Here is an 18,319-nt window from a genome sequence, read left to right on the forward strand (position 1 = left end):
CTCGGCTTCACCAGTAGTGTGAACACCATTGGGCTTCGGGAGGAGCCCTCAGCGACCGAAGGTCACGGTACAAATGGAGCAGGCAAGGGAATCATCAGACAGGCAAGGTCGAGGCAGGCAGATATCAAGAATCATCAGGCAGGCAATGGTCAAACCGGGTTGTCAATCAAGGGGTTAAGCAGGAAGAGTTGTCGTAGGCAGGCGAGGGTCAGGATACAGAATGCAGAATAGTCAGGAACAGGCTGGGTCAAACACGGGTAATCAAACGGACTAGATTCAGAACAGATCAGACGCACAAGGCTCAGGAACCACTAGAAACAAGTTCTATCACGGGCACTGGCTGGGAGTATGAATGGGCCTTAAATACTTTCAAATTTCGCGCCAAAACGTGCGCCAATGCGCACTGGCGTAATCACGCCAGTGCACCTGTACCTTTAAGAGGCGCGCAGGCACACCGCACGCGCCCTAAGAAACCAAGATGGCCCCGGCGCTGGAGGCAGGAGAAGGAGCGCGGCGGCGTGGCGGCCGTCCACGCCGCCGCACCACTAGACCACCAGGTATTTTTATTACATTACCCCCCTCTAGGGGGGCCACTGGACCCCCAGGCTTCCCAGGAAATTTTTGATGGAATTTCTTTCTGAGTTGATCAGCCTTGATGTCATCAACTGAGACCCAGGAGTTCTCCTCAGAGCCATAGCCCTTCCACTTAATAAGATACTGGAGCTTACCCCGTACCAGACGAGAATCGAGGAACTCCTGGATCTCAAATTCAGGCTGACCTTCGACTAACACTGGGGGAGAAACAGGAATATGACGAACTTGAGTGGCTGGTTTTAGAAGAGAAACATGAAAAGAATTAGATATTTTAAACTCTGCAGGTAATTGGAGACGAACAGAAGAAGAATTGATTATTTCAGTTATTGGGTATGGACCAATAAACCTGGGCCCCAGTTTGAGAGAGGGGATCTTCAACTTAATATTTTTGGTAGATAGCCAAACAGAATCTCCCACTTTGTATTGAGGAGCCACTCTACGAGATCTATCTGCAGCTTTCTTTTGAGCAGAGGAAGCTGCAGAAAGAGAATGATGAACTTGGGACCAAACCTTAGAAAAATGATTGACAGAGGAATTAGCAGAGGGTACAGAGGAATCTAAACCAGAAAAAGAAAATGCTTTTGGATGTAGCCCATTTACAATAAAGAAAGGAGACTCCCCAGAGGAGGAGTGAGTGGCATTATTGTAAGCAAACTCTGCCCAGGGCAACAATTCAGCCCAAGAGGACTGGTTATCAGAAACATAACACCTGAGATATTGCTCAAGGGATTGATTCACTCTTTCAGTTTGTCCGTTGGTTTGGGGATGGTAAGCAGTTGAGAAGGATAAATCAATCCCAACTAACGAGCAGAAAGCTCTCCAAAACTTCGAGACATACTGAACTCCTCTGTCAGATACAATGTTAACAGGAAACCCATGTAACCTGAAAATATGAGAGATAAACAGAACGGCTAAGGTTTTGGCAGAAGGGAGGTGTGGAAGAGGAACAAAATGGCACATTTTACTAAATCTATCCACCACCACCCAAATTACAGTTTTACCCTGGGAAGAAGGCAGATCTACAATGAAATCCATCGAAAGATGGGACCATGGCTTCTCAGTGATTGGTAAACGGATTCAACAGACCCTGTGACAATTGACGAGAGGATTTAGACCTTTGACAAATTGGACAGGAATTTACAAAAGCCTTAGCATCCTGTTTAAAAGAAGGCCACCACACATGGCGGGATAACAAGGATATAGTTTTGGCAATGCCAGGATGCCCAGCCATCTTGGAGTTATGAGCCTCTTCCAGAACTTGTTCCCTCAGCTCCTCAGGCACAAACATTCTCCCAGAAGGAGTGTCTGCAGGAGCAGAAGATTGGACAGGGGATAACAAGGTGGAGAGGTCAGAATCCAATGCAGCTACAATCAACTCCCTAGGAATGATGGGGATGCACTCACTAGAGTCAGAGGAGGTAGATTCAAAACTCAGCTCAGTGCATCAGCTTTGGTGTTTTTAGATCCAGGCCTGTAGGTTAAGGAAAAGTTAAACCTGGTGAAGAACAACGCCCATCTAGCTTGCCGAGGGTTTAGCCGTGTGGCCGATTCTATATAAAGCAGGTTTTTATGGTCTGTATACACTGTTACCATATGTTTAGCACCTTCAAGTAGATGCCGCCACTCCTCAAAGGCCCACTTGATAGCCAACAATTCCCTGTTCCCAATATCATAGTTTGACTCGGCAGGAGAAAACTTCCTAGAGAAAAAGGCGCAGGGATGTAATTTGTTGGTTATCGGGTGCCTTTGGGAAAGGACTGCCCCAGCACCCACTTCAGAAGCTTCTACCTCCACAACAAATGGTAAGGCAGTATCTGGATGCTGCAGAATAGGGGCAGCACTGAACTCCTTTTTGAGGCGTTCGAAAGCTTGAACTGCTTCTGGGGGCCAAATACTAGGGTCAGCACCCTTTTTGGTCAAGTTAGTGACCCCAATTACCAGGGAAAAATTCTTGATGAATTGGCGGTAATAATTTGCAAAACCGAGGAATCTTTGGGTTGTTTGTAAAGAAAGGGGTTGGGTCCATTCCAGGACTGCTCTCACCTTCCCTGGATCCATCTCAAGATCCCTGTTAGAAATGTTAAAACCCAAAAATTGAACAGAGGTAACTTCAAAAGTACACTTCTCAAGTTTTGCATACAGATTATTTTCTCTCAGTCTACGTAAAACCTCACAAACATGATTCCTGTGTTCAACCAGATTAGAAGAGAAAATAAGAATGTCATCAAGATAGACCACTACGAATATCCCCAGCAGGTCCCGAAAGATGTCATTGACAAATTCCTGGAACACTGCGGGGGCGTTACAAAGACCGAATGGCATTACCAAATACTCGTAGTGGCCATCCCTGGTGTTGAACGCTGTTTTCCACTCATCCCCTTCCCTGATACGAATGAGGTTATAAGCCCCCCTAAGATCTAGCTTAGTATAAATCTTAGCGTTCCTGATCTGATCGAACAACTCTGAGATCAAGGGGAGGGGATAGTGGTTTTTAATGGTGATCTTGTTGAGACCCCTATAGTCTATACAGGGACGAAGACCACCAACTTTTTTCCCCACAAAAAAGAACCCAGCCCCTGCAGGGGAACAGGAAGGCCGAATGAAGCCTCTTTCCAGGTTTTCCCAAATATATTCTTTCATTGCCTGGGCTTCTGGCAATGAAAGAGGGTATGTCCTCCCACGAGGGGGCGTAGACCCTGGGATCAAGTCAATTGGGCAATCATATGGTCGGTGTGGGGGTAAGGTCTCTGCAGCCTTTTTAGAGAAAACATCCTCAAACTCAGCATAAGCTGCAGGTAACCCCTCTAGAGAAGTAGTAGCTACTACTTGAGGAATACAGACCCCACCACACTTTGAACCCCATTGGACTATCTTTTTCGAAACCCAATCAATCAGAGGGTTATGCCTCTGGAGCAAAGGTAACCCCAAGATGAGAGGAGAAGTAGCACCCTCAATGAGGTATAGTGCAATCTCCTCACTGTGCAAATTATTTACAGACATAGAGAGTAAGACAGTTTTCTTAGACACTATACCTGACCCTTAGGGTCTTTTGTCCACTGCCCAAATTTTCAGGGGGAAACTTAGAGGAACCAATGGAATGTTGTGTTTGGCTGCAAATGCAGTGTCCAAAAAGTTCCCCTCTGCCCCTGAATCCACAAAAGCAGACACTTTGACAGAGCCCGTAGGCCAGGTTAGTTTGACCGGAATCAAAACCTTGGAGGCAGATTGGGGAGTGGAGACTCCTGCGCCCAAATGGAGCCCCCCTTCTCCATTTAGGTTAGGGAGCCTCCCTTTCCTCCTAGGACATAGGTTCAAGAAATGACCCTTTTCCCCACAATAAATACATAAACCTTGGGAACGCCTGCGTGCCTTTTCCTCAGGAGTTAGATGAGAGATGCCTAACTGTATAGGTTCCTCCTGAGGTAGAGGCACAGAGGGGTTTGAAAACTTAACATTGGTCACCATATTACACTTAACATTAGTAACCCCAGAATAAGTAGAACCACTCCTCTCACCCCTTCTCTCCCTTTGTCTCCTATCTACCTGGATGGCGAGAGACATGAGGTCATCCAGGTTGGAAGATAGGGGGTAATTAACAAGACTGTCCTTGACAGGATCAGCTAACCCCAAACAGAACTGACTACGTAGAGCCATGTAGTTCCACCCGGTTTCGACTGCCCACCGACTCGGTGCAATACACCTCCGCATCCCTTCTCCCCTGGCGCAACTTACGAATCGCGGAATCGGCAGAAGATGCTTGATCCGGGTCATCATAAAGAATTGCCATGCTGTTAAAAAATGCCTCTAGGGAATAGCGTGCTGGGTCAGAAATAGGCAGCCTTAGGGCCCAAATTTGGGGGTCACCCGAAAGCAGGGTCATAACAAACCTTACTTTTTCCTCACCAGATGAAAATGAGTGAGAAAAGAAACCAAGGTACAGTTTGCATGCCTCCTTAAACACAAAAAATTTGGTGCGATCCCCACTAAACTTTTCGGGGAACACAATTTTGTGTTCATGGGGTCTGGTAGTATTACCCCACATAGCAGAAGAACCCACAGGGGAGATTGTTCTGCTCCCACTCATGGTCCTCCAAGCGCTGTAGCAAGGTGATAAGAAGCGCTTCGGTGGTAATGGGAGGAGTTGAAGCAGGAGGAGCAGCAGGATCATCGTGACTTTCGTCCTCCATGGCCTGTGATAATGTCACGGCCGGCACCCGATACCAGAACAAATGCCAAGCACCCTGGTCTCGGCTCGGCTTCACCAGTAGTGTGACCACCGTTGGGCTTCGGGAGGAGCCCTCAGCTTACTTGGGTGCCACCTGGACTTAACGAGGGGTGCAAGGCGAGATGTTCTGGCTGGCGAAGGGGCACGGCTGTTAGCAGAGTCTTTTGGGCCGAAGGTCACGGTACACATGGAGCAGGCAAGAGAATCGTCAGACAGGCAAGGTCGAGGCAGGTAGATATCAAGAATCGTCAGGCAGGCAAGGGTCAAACCGGGTTGTCAATCAAGGGGTTAAGCAGGAAGAGTTGTCGTAGGCAGGCGAGGGTCAGGATACAGAATGCAGAATAGTCAGGAACAGGCTGGGTCAAACACGGGTAATCAAACGGACTAGATACAGAACAGATCAGACGCACAAGGCTCAGGAACCACTAGAAACAAGTTCTATCACGGGCACTGGCTGGGAGTATGAATGGGCCTTAAATACTTTCAAATTTCGCGCCAAAACGTGCGCCAATGCGCGCTGGCGTAATCACGCCAGCGCGCCTGTACCTTTAAGAGGCGCGCCGCGCGTGCCCTAAGAAACCAAGATGGCGCCAGCGATGGAGGCAGGAGAAGGAGCGCGGTGGCGTGGCGGCCGTCCACGCCGCCGCACCACTAGACCACCAGGTATTTTTATTACATCTAGCCATCTTCTCCCCCAATACAGCTGCACCATCATCATTGAGTTGCAGCCCATCCCTAGCAAAGGAGCCTGTAGCCGACTGAGAAATCAGCCCAGTTCTCCAAAAACCCGAAATAGGACCTTTGACATTGACTATTTTCTACAGGACCCTGACAGCTTGGAGATGGCGGATTTTCGCATTCTGACTTTTTTCTGCCGCAGGGTATAATAAATTCTGAAAAAATCAAGATTGTTTTTGGTAAAAAAAATATGAATTTCTCATGATTTTTGTAATTGGAGTTTGATAAATAACCCCTTAGTGTACCTATAATGTCTGTTTTGCTCTCTGTAAAGCTCTTTGAATCACAATAGAGAAAAATTATACATTATATATATTATAATTATATAAATTCATTTTTTAATTTAAATGATTTGTTTTCCACAGTATATACATTAAAATAGAATGTGTCAGGGGAGTGGCCTAACCAGCAATGTAGCTGGACGCGTTAGTGCAGAGCACCTCTCTACTCAATCTCTGATCAGCTTATCCTGAGGCTAAAAATTTCTACTTTTGTATCCCAGTGGCATAGCGGAACTACCTGCACCTAATGCTCCCCCAAAATGCTAGCAAGACATACGAGACAAGCAAGCTGTTGGTGCCAAAATTTAACACACAAGATGAAGTTGCTTGGGAAAGCTCAGGTGCTCCAGCCTCACAAGACAGCGAACTGCACAAGGTGACCCTTCCTGCTCCCAGTGAATGACACCAGAATATAAAATTTTTTTTATATCTATTATAACATTATCTTTGAATGCTATTTATAATTTTGTATTTGCCTGATGCTTTTACATTACCTTTCTTACCCCCATGTTCCTCTATAAGGGGGCTGCCATATTTATGTAGCAGTAGCCAGTTAGCATTAGAAACTCTAACTGACAGACTGAGATGGGACAGTCAGGTTGGCAAAAGAGTCAGGTTTAGGAAATTCAAGTAATAATTACTTAGAAAAGCGTAACTATCAGCAAAAAACGATCAACGTGAGCTATATGTAACTTTTGATGTAGATTAATATTTTGAAAAGAAAAATTTTAGTGTCAGTATCACTTTACAATCCTGGAGGCCATCACAAACCTCTAAACCTCTGTCATCGCCACGCTCACTAACACCTTCATAGCAAAAATTGATGGGGTAAAGATAGACATTTCTTTACTCTGCCAGGACTTGCAAAACATCTGAGCTCCCATGACAGAGGCAGAAAATAGACTGAGGGTGCATAAGACATACTTTCTCCCATGCAAGCCACAGTGCGGCAGGTAGAAATGAAACTTATATGCCACATCAGACTCCCAGAGCAAGCAGAAGGGGACAACCCAGAGACCTTACTGGAGCAGTTACGGATCAGTATCTTTTGCAGAGATGCCTTCTTAACTGCATTCACTGTAGAGTGAGTGCACTGCATCTCACCTAAGCCCTCTCTACCAGAGGCACCACCAAGAATATTTAACCACAAAATGCTCAACTACCTACTCCTTGTCAGGGAGAAAGGGCCCATCAAGTTTGAGAATACTTATATGCTTCTTTCCTGACTTCTCCATAGAACTACAAATTAAATTAGCTAAGTTCTCACAAGCAAAGAAATTACTTTGTATCATGGAAAAGACTCATTTTTTACACCTCCAGAAGATGGCCACAATTGTCTTGAGACCAGCTATAAAACTCCAGCGTCCCCCAGAAGGTTGTGAGTAACCTACATGAATAAACTCCAAAAGACACATTAGCCTCACTGTAATGAGTATATACTAGAGAATAATAATCCCCCCCCTCCTGTGCTACATCTCCTGGCAACAATCAGGAGAATACCCTCAACTGATACACCTAGTTGGTTCCTACCCTTGTTCTGGCCATAAGACGGTGCTGGTTTTTCTCATGTACAGCAAGGTGGGATTGGGGGCTCCCTTTGGAAGTTCACTGGGTGGGATTGGGGGCCCCCTTTGGAAGTTCACTGGCTGCCTGTTGCGCCAAACTTACTTTGTCCTCTATGTTACTACTTTTTTTTAATATATTTACTTTGTACTTTATACTTTGTATTATGTTTTCTGTAATTAAGTTAACCTATGTATTATTTTGGCCTTAGGGGTGTGTCTATTGACTCCTAGGATTTCAATATCTTCTTTGAGCACACATCGGGTAGCACTACCTACTTGTTTCCCATTGGCTAGCTTTCTTATAAATATCTTGTATGTATTGTTCAATGTTCAGCCTATGTCCATGGTAGACATGAAACGATTCAGGCCTTGGTTCTTAATTATGGAAAATAAAATTTAAGCCTTTTTAAGCCTTTTACAGTCTGACTCCTATTCACTACTTAGTGGGTCCAAGCTTGTGCCAGCCTCTTTTGAAGTTTCCTGGTATTTGCTCCCCTTGCTGAAGGTCTGGGGTGTGTGCACCCGGGCCCACCGTAAACACCGGTAAGCTTAAACAACGCATCTAAACCTAGCACCTACTGGTTACATAATTGTATAGCTTGTACTTTTTTACAATACTGCAGAGGTGTCACAATCCTGATCCAGAAAGCTGTACAATTCCAATTGTCCTCATTACAACATTACCCTTAGGGTAGATACCTTTTTCTTAACTATCTGATGAACTCTCACCTACTACTGCTGCTAAATGTCTACATACCACCGCCAGACCACCCAGAAGTAATTCAGAAAGATGCTCTGTTAATGCCACATTTCACAACATACCGGCACTCTGGTTAGGGGACTTTAATACTTGAAATAGTTCACTTCTTTATTGTGGGGACTGACATTTTGGCCTTTCTCAAAGTGCATGTATATTTGTAAAGGGTCAATATACAAATATATCTTAAGAGACTGGGGGTATCCTTAGTCTAAGGATATTCAGTTTATGGATTTCCCTAACAAGAGAGTTCATAGTTAATAATTTATTAGTTGGTTTTCTACATATATCTTGCAAAACATTACACTTCCATCCTGCCCTAATGTCCCCCAGGACATACAGGTCACCAGAAGAGTCACCACAAGAGTCATAAAACCATTCTACCTCTGGAATGCTCTATCATCTTGCACCTGACATGCTCCCACATTAACACAGAATTAATTTTAGTTTATTATATATTTTAGTACTAATATAACCATATTAGCACAGCGAATCTAATGAGTTATATTATTACCTGGATAATGCTTTGGAGGGTTGCAGGTCAGCGTAATACCCCATCCCTCTGTTACTTTGACAGGTTCCCTCTTTTCTGACGGAAACTCATGCAGGTCTGAGGCATAGGAATATATGAGGAAATAACTTGTGAAATTCAGGAGAAAAGACAATTTCAACTAAATGCAAAATTTGAGCACTACCAATACAACGTCATAGTATGATGAGCAATCCTGTTAACTAATTTTGCCTGTGTAGCTGCATTAGTTTAATAATGAAACCAATGAACCCAATGGTCCCTTTAAGTAATTTACTTACAGCCAAATCGCAGAGAGGCTTCACTACTGAGCACTGTGCCTTTGGGATTTGAAGCAATACATTGGTAAGATCCTGCATGTTTTGATTGTGTTGGACTGGAAATTGCTAAACTGCCTCCCACCAATCGGTAGCTGGGATCTGCATTCAGGTTCAGTTCTGTACCATTCAGTTGCCACCTGAGGAAATAACAAAACATTACAGAGTCAAACGGGCAATGCTCATCAGAATATGCTTTTTAATCTGAATATGGCAGTTATTTTTAACATTTTACTGTCAAATGATATTAATTACATTAATACATGAGATTTAGACCCCATCAAAAGTTTTTCAGAAACCTCCAAATTACAGAAAACCATCTCCTATGGACTCCATTTTAAGTAAATTATTAACATTTTTAAAAATGATTTCCTTATTCTATGTAAAATAGTACTGTGCACTTGATCATATCCTACAATCCTATTGGGTTTATTTATTGTTTACATTTTTTAGCAGACATGGTATGGAGATACACATTATGTGGAAAACTCTTGGTCCCAAGTATTCTGAATACCAGGTCCCATACCTGTATATATTCATGTAAATATCTGTACTAAAAATGGAAATTTCTCTTTTACAGTTATTTTACTGCCCATATACTACTTTTGTGAATGTGTGGTCTGTGCTTGTATTTGTACATGTTCTGTTCGTGTATATACACGAACAGAACATGCACACACATACAAGCACAGAAGACAAAATTTGCTGAGTTGGCACACACATACACTCTTGCACAATTTTTCAGTTTTTTTAGTTTTTATTTAATTAATCAGCTCAGGTGTCATATACAATCCTAAACACTGATTTTACAATACACCAGCATGTACAGGCCTAATTCTTGGAATTCACCTGGAATTCAGATTTGAGATGGCAGTGCAGTGCTTCTTTACAAAGCCTGTGCAATTTTTATTGAAACGTAGCGCTTGCAATTCTGGTACCTTCCCCCACCCCACACAGTGAATTATGCTTTTCTCGTCCTTTAATAATGTTTCAACCATTTACAGTCCCCTTTTCTCTTCATTTATCCAATACAAAAAATAAACAAAGAGCAAATAGGCATAAAATGGTATTGGTTAGTCATGTAGATTCTGGATAAAATAAGTGCATGTTTTCATACACATTATTTTTGGTCTTTATTTGTTTAAAATTGTTTCACCTTTTTCTAAACAACTTTTCCTTCTCTTTTCACCTCTTTTCTGTCTATTTTTTCTTCCCTAGCTTTTAGAGATTAAGGTAGCTGCATTGGTTTTCATTTTAGCTTTGTGAGTCAAATTTATCTTGCGTATATAAGGTTGAAACTATTCATTCTCTTACATGGCCAAGGTACAAGAAACAAGATAGAGTTGGCTGTTTAGGAAGCAGCCAAGTATCTAATGAAAAGTAGTTGAAGGGTGAGGCAAAAGTTCACTCTGGAGAGCCAATTTGAATCCAGTGATTTTTTATTCAGACACACAACATGTTTCGGACAGACATGTCCTTCATCAGGTGCTAATTACAATGTGTTTTCACTCCAACTATTTATTCACCCCATTTCACCAGCAAGTTCATCAGCTCACCCAATTAGGCCAGACAAACGTAATTAAATAAAAACAATACCAAACAGAATACTGCCATCTTGTGGCCTATTCGTAAAAGGCATAAAAGCAACTGCACCAAGTATACAAAGTATCATAAATAGTAACAATAAATAGTACAAAAGTCATCATATTGAAATAGTTACAAAACGTATCCGATAAAGGAGATAGTATCAAAATAGTTTCAAAGTCCTACCCTTAAGACATATTCGATCCAGATTCATGTCAATCATTTTTCAGTAATCTTTCAGTAAGTAGAAAGCAGTCTAAAGAAAAGCAACAGTATAATAGTTATAAAAAGCACTTTAAACTGAATGCATCATTTATCCCACATGGTTCTAGTGTATTTAAAATATCAATCCACTTCGCCTCACATTGGAGGAGCATTCTTTTCCTATCACCACCACGCGAAGGCAAATTAATTTCCTCTAACACTTGCCATCTTAAACTCGCACTATTGTGTTTGTGTTCATAAAAATGTTTACCTACAGGAGTGTGGGTTTTAATATTAGATGGGTCATAATTTGTAATCGATCGCTTGTGTTCACCTATCCTTATACGTACTTTTCTTTTTGTTTGACCAACGTACATCTTCCCACATGGACATTTTAAACCATATACCACATATTCAGAATTACAGGTACAGTAGTGTTTGATTGGTAATCTATTACCCCTTAAAGGATGTGTCACATAGCCTCCCTTAATTATAGAGTTGCAATTACTGCAATTTAAGCAGGGGAAAGTTCCCATCTTAGGGGACCAATAAATCGAGTAGTGTTCCTGGCATGTGTAATATCAGATTTGACCAATTTGTCTGCCAAATTCCGTCCTCTCTTATATGAAAAAATGGGCCTTTCCTTACAATATCTGTTTAAAATTGGATCTGTTTGCAACATTGGCCAATATCTCTGTACAATTTTTTCAATTTCCTTACTCTTAGGGCCATATGTAGATACAAAAGGTATACATTCTCTTTTAGTGGTGTCATACTTTTTCCTATTTCCATGTAAAAGGGAATTTCTTTCAATTTTTAATACATCATCACGCATTCGCCTAAGGGATTCTCCATTATACCCTCTCTCCACAAATTTATCAATCAGGTTATTACTGCTCACTATGTATTTGTGATCATCTGAGGTAATACGCCTAATCCTAAGAAATTGGCCCTTAGGTATCCCTTTCAGTGTACTTGGGGTATGGAAGCTGCTTTTAAGCAACATATTATTACATTCCGTGGGTTTGGAATATAAGTCAGTTTCTAATTGATTGCCCCGTTTGGAGACTTTTACGTCTAAATAATGTACATAATTAGTATTAAAATCAGCCGTAAATTTAATAGTGTTATGTTTCAAATTAATGAGCTCAAGGAAGGTTTTGAGACTGCTTTCATCACCACTCCAGATCAGGAAGATGTCGTCCACATATCTGTAGTAGCATTTTATAAAATGCCGAAAGTCAGTATTGCCCAAAATAATTGTCTGTTCAATAAAATGCATGAAAATATTTGCATAGCTTGGAGCAAGATTGCTCCCCATGGCGGTCCCTTGTGTTTGTATATAGAACTCTTTGTCAAAACGAAAATAATTTTTGCGTAATACAATAGTCAGTAAATCAATCAAAAAATAAACCATATTGTGAGGTGTGCTGGTAGAAAGGAGTGCTTGTTCAATATAATGGATTCCCTCATCATGTGGGATAGATGTATATAAAGATTGTACATCTATGCTACATAAAATCCATTCAGGTTCAATGTTTGTCAATTCCATTAGTTTACACAAAAAATCTGTGGTATCTTTTAAACATTCAGGAATAGTTTTAACTATATCTTGCAAAAATGCATCCACAAATTTGGAGAGGGGTTGCAAAATAGATCCCATCCCCGAAACAATGGGTCTCCCCGGGGGATTCTGTAAATTTTTTATGAATTTTGGGTAATAAGTATAACACAGGAACGCGTGGTGAGTCAGTAATTAAAAAATCCATGTTCTGTTTAGTAATGATACCTGAGTCAAAGGCACCCCTAATTATCTCATCAATGTATTTTTTAATATCCCATGTCGGATCTTTATCCAATTTCAAATAATGATCCGTATTATTGAGTTGTATCAGTGCCTCATTTACATACTGATTTCGATCTAACACCACAATTCCACCCCCTTTATCCGCTTTCTTAATTACTATTTCAGCATTTTCTTCTAAGTTCTTTAAGGCAACACGGTTACGTTTCGTAATATTTGGGCAATATGTTTTACGTTTACCCCATAACTTTTCAACCTCATATAGGATTACCCCCTCAAATTGTTTCAGAGTATCATTGTAAACATCAGGGATAAAATCACTTCTAGGCTTAAATTTATCTGCAATATTACACACATCTTTATTAACCACGACTTTGTCAAAATGCAATTTAAGTTTCATACGTCGTACAAACTTGAAAAAGTCAATCTTCCAATCGAACAATTTAGTCTCATATGTCGGAATAAATCCCAGCCCTTTGTTAATAATCTCAGATTCATCATCCGTTAGGGCATGCGAGGATAAATTGATAATAAGTCCCCTTGTGCCACTATTAGGTGCCAAGCAGGAGTCAATGTTATTTACCTGCGCTGTTGATGCCGGCATATTCAAGAGCGGTAGAATTGGCGTGGTGGAGGTCTCCTCTGTGACCGTCGCTGGGTGCTTGCGCCTGCGCCTACATCGGCGTCTCCTATGGCGCTCCGATCCCCTGCTGGTATTCTCCCTCTTCCATCGCCTGATGCTCTCCCTCTGCTGTGAAAAAAATGCTGCCTTTGATTACCCGCATATCCAGCCTCGTTCCAGGAGAAGTCATCAGAGTCGCTACCATCAGAACTCCACAGCCGCAACTCTGCATGGCGTCCATCTCGCTCTGTATCACGTGGTCTACGGCGTCCCGGCAGTCCAAACCTATGTGCTCGTTGCTGCCGCGGGGACCCTTCCTTCCAAGCGTAGACGTTGCCAGCCGCATAATCTCGGGTATCTCGTTCAAACTTGCGCAGCTTACGGGTAATTAAGTCTTTCTTATAGCGTTCAAGTGTAACATTGGTTTCAGTAATGATTTTATCAAGCTCTGCTTTATCATATGCTCCAATCAACTTGTTTTTTGCTTCAGCCAATACTTTATGTGCATCAGCAATTAGTGGTTGTAGGTACTGTATTGTTAGAACCATGGCGTCTAGGGAGGCTTTGTTCCAAATCCCTTCCCATTTTTCATGAAATACTGGATCGGCAATGCATTGCAGGGGCTGTAATCCACTTCTTAGACCCCTCGGTATTCGTTTAGCTTTTACATATTCAATAAGTGTAGAGCTATGTAAGGTCAATGAAATTTCTTTCTTGGACAAATTCAAAAACTGGTTATTCAATTCAATATTCGTTTGTGCTGATAATAAGCTTATAGGGTTATCAGCTGCTGACAGGATGGAAGATTGACTTTTTCAAGTTTGTACGACGTAGCTTTTACATATTCAATAAGTGTAGAGCTATGTAAGGTCAATGAAATTTCTTTCTTGGACAAATTCAAAAACTGGTTATTCAATTCAATATTCGTTTGTGCTGATAATAAGCTTATAGGGTTATCGGCTGCTGACAGGATGGAAGATTGACTTTTTCAAGTTTGTACGACGTATGAAACTTAAATTGCATTTTGACAAAGTCGTGGTTAATAAAGATGTGTGTAATATTGCAGATAAATTTAAGCCTAGAAGTGATTTTATCCCTGATGTTTACAATGATACTCTGAAACAATTTGAGGGGGTAATCCTATATGAGGTTGAAAAGTTATGGGGTAAACGTAAAACATATTGCCCAAATATTACGAAACGTAACCGTGTTGCCTTAAAGAACTTAGAGGAAAATGCTGAAATAGTAATTAAGAAAGCGGATAAAGGGGGTGGAATTGTGGTGTTAGATCGAAATCAGTATGTAAATGAGGCACTGATACAACTCAATAATATGGATCATTTTTTGAAATTGGATAAAGATCCGACATGGGATATTAAAAAATACATTGATGAGATAATTAGGGGTGCCTTTGACTCAGGTATCATTACTAAACAGAACATGGATTTTTTAATTACTGACTCACCACGCGTTCCTGTGTTATACTTATTACCCAAAATTCATAAAAATTTACAGAATCCCCCGTGGAGACCCATTGTTTCGGGGATGGGATCTATTTTGCAACCCCTCTCCAAATTTGTGGATGCATTTTTGCAAGATATAGTTAAAACTATTCCTGAATGTTTAAAAGATACCACAGATTTTTTGTGTAAACTAATGGAATTGACAAACATTGAACCTGAATGGATTTTATGTAGCATAGATGTACAATCTTTATATACATCTATCCCACATGATGAGGGAATCCATTATATTGAACAAGCACTCCTTTCTACCAGCACATCTCACAATATGGTTTATTTTTTGATTGATTTACTGACTATTGTATTACGCAAAAATAATTTTCATTTGACAAAGAGTTCTATATACAAACACAAGGGACCGCCATGGGGAGCAATCTTGCTCCAAGCTATGCAAATATTTTCATGCATTTTATTGAACAGACAATTATTTTGGGCAATACTGACTTTCGGCATTTTATAAAATGCTACTACAGATATGTGGACGACATCTTCCTGATCTGGAGTGGTGATGAAAGCAGTCTCAAAACCTTCCTTGAGCTCATTAATTTGAAACATAACACTATTAAATTTACGGCTGATTTTAATACTAATTATGTACATTATTTAGACGTAAAAGTCTCCAAACGGGGCAATCAATTAGAAACTGACTTATATTCCAAACCCACGGAATGTAATAATATGTTGCTTAAAAGCAGCTTCCATACCCCAAGTACACTGAAAGGGATACCTAAGGGCCAATTTCTTAGGATTAGGTGTATTACCTCAGATGATCACAAATACATAGTGAGCAGTAATAACCTGATTGATAAATTTGTGGAGAGAGGGTATAATGGAGAATCCCTTAGGCGAATGCGTGATGATGTATTAAAAATTGAAAGAAATTCCCTTTTACATGGAAATAGGAAAAAGTATGACACCACTAAAAGAGAATGTATACCTTTTGTATCTACATATGGCCCTAAGAGTAAGGAAATTGAAAAAATTGTACAGAGATATTGGCCAATGTTGCAGACAGATCCAATTTTAAACAGATATTGTAAGGAAAGGCCCATTTTTTCATATAAGAGAGGACGGAATTTGGCAGACAAATTGGTCAAATCTGATATTACACATGCCAGGAACACTACTCGATTTATTGGTCCCCCTAAGATGGGAACTTTCCCCTGCTTAAATTGCAGTAATTGCAACTCTATAATTAAGGGAGCCTATGTGACACATCCTTTAAGGGGTAATAGATTACCAATCAAACACTACTGTACCTGTAATTCTGAATATGTGGTATATGGTTTAAAATGTCCATGTGGGAAGATGTACGTTGGTCAAACAAAAAGAAAAGTACGTATAAGGATAGGTGAACACAAGCGATCGATTACAAATTATGACCCATCTAATATTAAAACCCACACTCCTGTAGGTAAACATTTTTATGAACACAAACACAATAGTGCGAGTTTAAGATGGCAAGTGTTAGAGGAAATTAATTTGCCTTCGCGTGGTGGTGATAGGAAAAGAATGCTCCTCCAATGTGAGGCGAAGTGGATTGATATTTTAAATACACTAGAACCATGTGGGATAAATGATGCATTCAGTTTAAAGTGCTTTTTATAACTATTATACTGTTGCTTTTCTTTAGACTGCTTTCTACTTACTGAAAGATTACTGAAAAATGATTGACATGAATCTGGATCGAATATGTCTTAAGGGTAGGACTTTGAAACTATTTTGATACTATCTCCTTTATCGGATACGTTTTGTAACTATTTCAATATGATGACTTTTGTACTATTTATTGTTACTATTTATGATACTTTGTATACTTGGTGCAGTTGCTTTTATGCCTTTTACGAATAGGCCACAAGATGGCAGTATTCTGTTTGGTATTGTTTTTATTTAATTACGTTTGTCTGGCCTAATTGGGTGAGCTGATGAACTTGCTGGTGAAATGGGGTGAATAAATAGTTGGAGTGAAAACACATTGTAATTAGCACCTGATGAAGGACATGTCTGTCCGAAACATGTTGTGTGTCTGAATAAAAAATCACTGGATTCAAATTGGCTCTCCAGAGTGAACTTTTGCCTATTCCTTGGATATTGTGTGGCTTGGACGGTGCCACTGACTCTGTTGGATAGAGCCTGGATAACTTTGGAGTGAGGGACCACCCAACATATGATTAAAGTAGTTGAAGGGTGAGTAACTTGTTGGAACCTACCAGTACAGAGTCCTTAAAGGGGATCTAAACCAAAACAAAACAATGAATCATGGTGCATCTCTGAGCACTATGCAATTTACATACATCTATTTTTAATAGTTGCATTTTTAGACTACTAATACCAGGCTTTTGGCTCAACTGGATGTCAGCAACACAAGAGTTAACTGAATCCAGGAAGTGCATATACAGTGCACTGCCAGAGTTGCTAACATTCTGGGCCAAGCCACATAATTTGCAGTACATATACCCCCTCCATTTTCCAGCACCATCACATTTTCCTAAAACAAATAGCAGCTTTCACCTGGTGGCCATTTTCCCTCTGACACATCATTAGTAATATTAACATATGCAAACAGGACATGTATGCTGTAAAGTTCATGCAATGCAGAATGCAGGTTTACATAGGCACAACATACTTTGATAAAAAGTTCTGCTGGGGTTGAGCACTGTAATGGTTAAGCTGAGAAGCTGAGCTCAGGATAGGTGGTTAGGAGGCAGTGCTGGAATTGGGGCGGGATGCCATCCCGTCACTTCTTTTCCTTTACTAAAATGCATCCCATCAGGCGGGATGCAATGATTTAGAATACCGGAACTGTTGCCCTAACCTCCTGATTTCTCAGAACTTATTTCCGGCTGACAGTTGGCAGCAAAAAGGTTACCCGCAGCTCAGTTACTCAGTTATCAATTGCTCTTGCCTGTCTGCTGCTGTATCCCCTGTTGCCAGGGCAGCTGTGTCCTGCCGATCACTGAATCCCGGGCCCGGGTGCAGGCGGATCATGTTCACCATGTTCTCTTATTAGAAGATAATGTCTGCTTAGCGCTGCCAGCGACCGGGTTCTGGGATTTCCAACTTTACTAAAATGCATCCAGTCAAATGGGATGCCCAGTACTGGCCCAGGAACCATGACCAACAGAAATATCCAGATTACTTACCAGCCAACATATCATGTAAAAAATTAGATGTGTCCAAGCCATGCATAGTTTTTGGTCAGAGAAGCTCGTCCCCTTATTTCCAGATTGTCACTTAAACTTTATGAGCATTCTAGAAGTAGGCAGTATGTTCCAAAAGCTGCAATTCAGAAAAAGTGTCTTGGGGCTCCTAAAACAGAATGTTAATATTTGCTGCATATTTCAGGCCATCAGTCCCTAAAATCAATTTAGTGCTGGGTGCAGTAATAATTACTGTATATACAAGTGAAATGCTTTAAATACAACTGCAGAATGGGATCCCTTTAATGGTTAGCCTGGGAAATTGCATCCATCTTACATGATTAGATTTTTTTGAATAGTGTTTATGCACTGGTGTACTGAAAGCATGTAATTTTTAGCTATTTCCCCCCATTAGCAATTTATATATGTTTACCAA

General features: G+C 40.9%; 1 protein-coding gene across 1 annotated transcript in view; it reads right to left on the reverse strand.

Moving 5' to 3' along the window:
• LOC108708146 (contactin-2) overlaps nt 1–18,319 on the reverse strand; it is a 352,213-nt gene that overhangs the window by 278,898 nt on the left and 54,996 nt on the right. Inside the window, exons 4-5 of the mRNA XM_018246539.2 lie at nt 8,971–9,146; nt 8,675–8,770 (exon numbers count right to left, since the gene is read on the reverse strand). Coding sequence (XP_018102028.2) covers nt 8,675–8,770; nt 8,971–9,146 — 272 coding nt within the window. The remainder of the gene's footprint in view (nt 1–8,674; nt 8,771–8,970; nt 9,147–18,319) is intronic.

The sequence above is a fragment of the Xenopus laevis genome, chromosome 2L (genome assembly GCF_017654675.1).
Source record: "Xenopus laevis strain J_2021 chromosome 2L, Xenopus_laevis_v10.1, whole genome shotgun sequence".
Taxonomy (NCBI): Eukaryota; Metazoa; Chordata; class Amphibia; order Anura; family Pipidae; genus Xenopus; species Xenopus laevis.